The sequence below is a fragment of the Perca fluviatilis genome, chromosome 13 (assembly GCF_010015445.1).
Source record: "Perca fluviatilis chromosome 13, GENO_Pfluv_1.0, whole genome shotgun sequence".
Classification (NCBI taxonomy): domain Eukaryota; kingdom Metazoa; phylum Chordata; class Actinopteri; order Perciformes; family Percidae; genus Perca; species Perca fluviatilis.
Genome location: NC_053124.1, coordinates 35,975,574 through 35,983,073, shown reverse-complemented (window position 1 = coordinate 35,983,073; position 7,500 = coordinate 35,975,574). Strand labels below are relative to the sequence as shown.

Below are 7,500 nucleotides of genomic sequence, written 5' to 3'. Positions count from 1 at the left end.
AAAGCCATGCAGGATATTTAATCCATGTTTCTATTAAAGCCATGTAGGATATATAATCCATGTTTTATTAAAGCCATGTAGGATATTTAATCCATGTTTCTATTAAAGCCATGTAGGATATATAATCCATGTTTCTATTAAAGCCATGTAGGATATTTAATCCATGTTTCTATTAAAGCCATGTAGGATATTTAATCCATGTTTCTATTAAAGCCATGCAGGATATATAATCCATGTTTCTATTAAAGCCATGCAGGATATTTAATCCATGTTTCTATTAAAGCCATGTAGGATATTTAATCCATGTTTCTATTAAAGCCATGTAGGATATATAATCCATGTTTCTATTAAAGCCATGTAGGATATATAATCCATGTTTCTATTAAAGCCATGCAGGATATTTAATCCATGTTTCTATTAAAGCCATGTAGGATATTCAATCCATGTTTCTATTAAAGCCATGTAGGATATTCAATCCATGTTTCTATTAAAGCCATGTAGGATATTCAATCCATGTTTCTATTAAAGCAATGTAGGATATTTAATCCATGTTTCTATTAAAGCCATGTAGGATATTTAATCCATGTTTCTATTAAAGCCATGCAGGATATTTAATCCATGTTTCTATTAAAGCCATGTAGGATATATAATCCATGTTTCTATTAAAGCCATGCAGGATATTTAATCCATGTTTCTATTAAAGCCATGTAGGATATATAATCCATGTTTCTATTAAAGCCATGTAGGATATTTAATCCATGTTTCTATTAAAGCCATGTAGGATATTTAATCCATGTTTTTCTATTAAAGCCATGTAGGATATTTAATCCATGTTTCTATAAAGCCATGTAGGATATTTAATCCATGTTTTTCTATTAAAGCCATGTAGGATATTTAATCCATGTTTCTATAAAGCCATGTAGGATATATAATCCATGTTTCTATTAAAGCCATGTAGGATATTTAATCCATGTTTCTATTAAAGCCATGTAGGATATTTAATCCATGTTTTTCTATTAAAGCCATGTAGGATATAAAAACCAAACATTCTGCAGTTCTCTAATACTAAATAACTTGGATACATAAAACTATACGGCACTGAGCACATGGCACCTCCTGAATGTGTTAACATACCAGAATATGTAAACAGAAATGTTGTTAGGCCTACATTACATTAAAAGATTTCAGCCTTTATTTTGATAGGACAGCTGAAGACATGAAAGGAGAGAGAGGGGAGAGGGGGGAATGACATGTAGGAAAGGGCCGCAGGTCGGAGTCAAACCTCTATATATACCAACTGAGCTATCCGGGCGTCCTATTCTCTTTTAATCAGTCTGTTATTGTTGTTGAAAACAAGTGAAGGAGCTTAATATTTTAATATCTCCCAGGCTATTTATTTCAGATAACTTTCATTAACATGTGTTGCAGCTGTATATTTACAAACTGGTAAAGGAAAGCCTGTCTTTGCGTTTTATTTTAATCACAATCTGTTTTAATAAAAGATCTTGTGAAAATTGGCTTTGACTTAAAACTGAACATTTAGCCCACTTTGTAAAAACTACAGAGCTATATATCGTGTATCGCCATTCAGCGCTAACGGCGACGGGAGGAAAAATTTGGGTGCACCTAAATTTTGTGCTGGAGCCCTGCTGCATTAAATTATAAACATTTATAAATTATGGATTATGAGCCGGCCGATTATCGATGCAGCATCACTGCATTGATTATTGGATTAATTTCAACACCTGTAGACTACGCATTCCTGGGTTAAAATAACAGATTCTCCAGTTAAATATATTTATCTGATATGTGATAGGATGTGATTCCACCCTGGATCAGGTCTTAATGTTATAAAGATCTCTGAGAATCTAAAATCTAACAGATCAGCTGATGATACCAATCAGCTCTACGTTACTCTGCTGCATATTAAATCATTACATCATTAAATCATTACATCATCAGCACGAGTTCATCTCAACATCTGTTAGAGGACCAGATCACATGATCAGAACTCTAAATCTACATACAGCTAGTTCTACGTTTCTGTAAACTGTCTCTCTCTCTCTCTGTCTCCATATCCTCTGTCTGTCTGTCTGTCTCTCTCCTGTCTGTCTGTCTGTCTCTCTCCTGTCTGTCTGTCTGTCTGCCTGCTCTCTCTCTCTCTCTGTCTGTCTGCCTGTCTCTCTCTCTGTCTCCATATCCTCTGTCTGTCTGTCTGTCTGTCTCTCTCCTGTCTGTCTGTCTGCCTGTCTCTCTCTGTCTGTCTGTCTGCCTGCCTGTCTCTCTCTGTCTGTCTGTCTGTCTCTCTCTGTCTGTCTGTCTGTCTGTCTCTCTGTCTCTGTCTGTCTGTCTCTCTCTCTGTCTCTCTGTCTCTCTCTCTCTCTGTCTCTCTCTCTCTCTCTCTCTGTCTCTCTCTGTCTGTCTGTCTCTCTCTGTCTGTCTGTCTCTCTGTCTGTCTGTCTGTCTGTCTGTCTGTCTGTCTCTCTCTGTCTGTCTGTCTCTCTCTCTCTGTCTGCCTGTCTCTCTCTCTCTGTAATAATAACTGTTGAGAGAACTGTTTCTACTTCTCAACTCAATCTTCTCAGATATTAAAATAATAATATAATAAGATAATAATATAATAAGATAATAATATAATAAGATAATAATATAATAATATAATAATATAATAATATAATAAGATAATAATATAATAAGATAATAATATAATAAGATAATAATATAATAATATAATAAAATAATAATATAATAAGATAATAATATAATAAGATAATAATATAATAAGATAATAATATAATAATATAATAAAATAATAATATAATAAAATAATAATATAATAAGATAATAATATAATAAGATAATAATATAATAACGGTCAGACATCAGAACCATCCGAGCCTCAGAACCTCCAGAACTAAACAACAACAACAACAGCAGCAGCAGCACCGGGTCTCACCTGTCCTCCTCTACGTCATCAAACTGTCCAGGTACACAGCCCACCGCCGACATGACGTAACACACCGACAGAGACCCGACACTAAACCCCAAAAACACAGAACTAAACCCGGTCCGAACCGAGCCAAACCGAGCTAAACCGATCCAAGCAGATCCTCGCCTCTTGCTCTTCACACGGCAACGTGCACTCTTCACTTCCGGGTCTGAACGCGTCACTACGGCGAGAGAGAGGACGGAGTTGGTTTAGCGAACTGCTGCTCAGCGCGGCCGTCCTTTCAAAATAAAACACTTTGACAATAAAACCAAGTGTATTTACTGTTAATTCAAGTTATTTTAAGGTTTATATTCTGGAATGGAGTTTAATGTTTTCATCCCTTAAAGTTTAATCATTAAAATCCATGAGTTCATCCATTCATGTATGACCTTTATTTAAATAAAAAATGAGACTGGAAATTCATAAAACTTTAATCGTCCAAAACATAAACAGTTTGAAGTAGAACAAATCTATTAATAATTCACTAAAGAAACATTTTAAAAATTTCCTTCAACTTTTAATGTTTAAATTTCACCTCAAAGCTTTTATTTTAAAAACCTGAAACTTTGTACTGAAAATATTTAAGATTTTATTTATCTTGATACAATTAATAAATAAATGAAAATACGTCAAAAGAGGAAGTTCCTATTTAGAGAAAGTAATGTTGTGAAACTAATTTTATTTAACAATAAAGCTTTATTTCTCCTCTTTCCTTTCTTATTTATTTTATTTGGTTTTAAACGTGTTTATTACTTCCTGTATGCATCTGATCCTTTATAATACTTTGAAGAATTATGACCCATATTTTTTGTATATGAATTATTTTAAATGAAAATAAAAAGAATTCCCCTCGAAGCTTTTATGTTGAAAACCTGAGCCCGGAAGTAGGTTGTAGCGTGTAAGCGTGTTAGCTCCTCCGCGGCTACAACGGCGTGTTTGTGTGTTCGAAGCCGTCTCTGGGTGCAGTAAAGGAGGGTCAAAGTGTGAAAGATGTCCGCGGATCTGGAGCGGACTCCCCGGAACCTGCTGGTCTCGGAACGGTCCAGTTTCCTGGACCCGAAGAACCGGATCAGCTCTCAGCTGGACCAGCTGCACTTCAACTACAAGGTAACGACTTAGTAGTCAGATTACTGCAGTACAAGTACTAATACCTCACTGTAAAAATACTATATATTACAGTAAAAGTCCTGCGGTGAAAAAGTACTAATACACACTGAATAAGTAATAGAAGTCCTGCAGTGTAAATGATAACATTTTATAAACTACATGTGTGTCTGTCTGTTTCTATGTGTGTGTCTGTCTGTCTGTCTGTCTGTCTGTCTGTCTGTCTGCCTGCGTGCGTGGGTGTGTTTTGTGTGCAGTAATCTTAATGTGTAAAGTAACTAGTAACTAAATCTGTAACAGATGAACGTAGCGGAGTAACTAAAGTAACTAGTAACTAAAGTAACTAGTAACTAAAGCTGGAACAGATGAATGTAGTGGAGTAACTAAAGTAACTAGTAACTAAAGCTGTAACAGATGAATGTAGTGGAGTAACTAAAGTAACTAGTAACTAAAGCTGTAACAGATGAATGTAGAGGAGTAACTAAAGTATCTAGTAACTACAGCTGTAACAGATGAATGTAGTGGAGTAACTAAAGTAACTAGTAACTAAAGTAACTAAAGTAACTACAGCTGTAACAGATGAATGTAGTGGAGTAACTAAAGTAACTAGTAACTAAAGTAACTAAAGTAACTACAGCTGTAACAGATGAATGTAGTGGAGTAACTAAAGTAACTAGTAACTAAAGCTGTAACAGATGAACGTAGCGGAGTAACTAAAGTAACTAGTAACTAAAGTCACTAGTAATTAAAGCTGGAACAGATGAATGTAGCGGAGTAACTAAAGTAACTAGTAACTAAAGCTGAAACAGATGAATGTAGTGGAGTAACTAAAGTAACTAGTAACTAAAGCTGTAACAGATGAATGTAGTGGAGTAACTAAAGTAACTAGTAACTAAAGCTGTAACAGATGAATGTAGCGGAGTAACTAAAGTAACTAGTAACTAAAGCTGTAACAGATGAATGTAGTGGAGTAACTAAAGTAACTAGTAACTAAAGTTGTACCAGATGAATGTAGTGGAGTAACTAAAGTAACTAGTAACTAAAGCTGTAACAGATGAATGTAGCGGAGTAACTAAAGTAACTAGTAACTAAAGCTGTAACAGATGAATGTAGTGGAGTAACTAAAGTAACTAGTAACTAAAGTTGTACCAGATGAATGTAGTGGAGTAACTAAAGTAACTAGTAACTAAAGTAACTAGTAACTAAAGCTGTACCAGATGAATGTTGTGGAGTAACTAAAGTAACTAGTAACTAAAGTAACTAGTAACTAAAGCTGTACCAGATGAATGTAGTGGAGTAACTAAAGTAACTAGTAACTAAAGTATCTAGTAACTAAAGCTGTACCAGATGAATGTAGTGGAGTAACTAAAGTAACTAGTAACTAAAGTAACTAGTAACTAAAGTAACTAGTAACTAAAGCTGTACCAGATGAATGTTGTGGAGTAACTAAAGTAACTAGTAACTAAAGTATCTAGTAACTAAAGCTGTACCAGATGAATGTAGTGGAGTAACTAAAGTAACTAGTAACTAAAGCTGTAACAGATGAATGTAGTGGAGTAACTAAAGTAACTAGTAACTAAAGCTGTAACAGATGAATGTAGCGGAGTAACTAAAGTAACTAGTAACTAAAGTAACTAGTAACTAAAGCTGTAACAGATGAATGTAGTGGAGTAACTAAAGTAACTAGTAACTAAAGCTGTAACAGATGAATGTAGCGGAGTAACTAAAGTAACTAGTAACTAAAGTCACTAGTAATTAAAGCTGTAACAGATGAATGTAGTGGAGTAACTAAAGTAACTAGTAACTAAAGCTGGAACAGATGAATGTAGCGGAGTAACTAAAGTAACTAGTAACTAAAGTATCTAGTAACTAAAGTAACTAGTAACTAAAGCTGTAACAGATGAATGTAGTGGAGTAACTAAAGTAACTAGTAACTAAAGCTGTAACAGATGAATGTAGCGGAGTAACTAAAGTAACTAGTAACTAAAGTCACTAGTAATTAAAGCTGTAACAGATGAATGTAGTGGAGTAACTAAAGTAACTAGTAACTAAATCTGTAACAGATGAATGTAGCGGAGATCGCTAAGTAACTAGTAACTAAAGTAACTAGTAACTAAAGCTGGAACAGATGAATGTAGCGGGGGGCACTAAAGTAACTAGTAACTAAATCTGTAACAGATGAATGTGCGGAGATACTAAAGTAACTAGTAACTAAAGTAACTAGTAACTAAATCTGTAACAGATGAATGTAGTGGAGTAACTAAAGTAACTAGTAACTAAAGCTGTAACAGATGAATGTAGTGGAGTAACTAAAGTAACTAGTAACTAAAGCTGTAACAGATGAATGTAGAGGAGTAACTAAAGTATCTAGTAACTACAGCTGTAACAGATGAATGTAGTGGAGTAACTAAAGTAACTAGTAACTAAAGCTGTAACAGATGAATGTAGCGGAGTAACTAAAGTAACTAGTAACTAAAGTCACTAGTAATTAAAGCTGGAACAGATGAATGTAGCGGAGTAACTAAAGTAACTAGTAACTAAAGCTGGAACAGATGAATGTAGTGGAGTAACTAAAGTAACTAGTAACTAAAGTCACTAGTAACTAAAGCTGTAACAGATGAATGTAGCGGAGTAACTAAAGTAACTAGTAACTAAAGCTGTAACAGATGAATGTAGCGGAGTAACTAAAGTAACTAGTAACTACAGCTGTAACAGATGAATGTAGTGGAGTAACTAAAGTAACTAGTAACTACAGCTGTAACAGATGAATGTAGTGGAGTAACTAAAGTAACTAGTAACTAAAGCTGTAACAGATGAATGTAGCGGAGTAACTAAAGTAACTAGTAACTAAAGCTGTAACAGATGAATGTAGTGGAGTAACTAAAGTAACTAGTAACTAAAGCTGTAACAGATGAATGTAGCGGAGTAACTAAAGTAACTAGTAACTAAAGCTGTAACAGATGAATGTAGTGGAGTAACTAAAGTAACTAGTAACTAAAGCTGTAACAGATGAATGTAGTGGAGTAACTAAAGTAACTAGTAACTAAAGCTGGAACAAATGAATGTAGTGGAGTAACTAAAGTAACTAAAGTAACTAAATCTGTAACAGATGAATGTAGCGGAGTAACTAAAGTAACTAGTAACTAAAGTAACTAGTAACTAAAGCTGTAACAGATGAATGTAGTGGAGTAACTAAAGTAACTAGTAACTAAAGCTGTAACAGATGAATGTAGCGGAGTAACTAAAGTAACTAGTAACTAAATCTGTAACAGATGAATGTAGTGGAGTAACTAAAGTAACTAGTAACTAAAGCTGTAACAGATGAATGTAGCGGAGTAACTAAAGTAACTAGTAACTAAATCTGGAACAGATGAATGTAGCGGAGTAACTAAAGTAACTAGTAACTA

The 7,500-nt window shown here is 34.3% G+C and overlaps 2 protein-coding genes and 1 pseudogene across 2 annotated transcripts in view; 1 reads left to right on the top strand and 2 right to left on the bottom strand.

Moving 5' to 3' along the window:
- The window catches only part of riok1 (RIO kinase 1 (yeast)), a 24,342-nt gene extending 21,161 nt beyond the window's left edge, over positions 1-3,181 (bottom strand). Inside the window, 1 exon segment of the mRNA XM_039820386.1 lies at positions 2,957-3,181. Coding sequence (XP_039676320.1) covers positions 2,957-3,009 — 53 coding nt within the window. The 5' untranslated portion in view covers positions 3,010-3,181.
- Positions 1-7,500, bottom strand: part of LOC120571443 — a 167,898-nt pseudogene that overhangs the window by 146,837 nt on the left and 13,561 nt on the right.
- rpp40 (ribonuclease P/MRP 40 subunit) overlaps positions 3,868-7,500 on the top strand; it is an 18,313-nt gene continuing 14,680 nt past the window's right edge. The window contains exon 1 of the mRNA XM_039819653.1: positions 3,868-4,096. Coding sequence (XP_039675587.1) covers positions 3,980-4,096 — 117 coding nt within the window. The 5' untranslated portion in view covers positions 3,868-3,979. The remainder of the gene's footprint in view (positions 4,097-7,500) is intronic.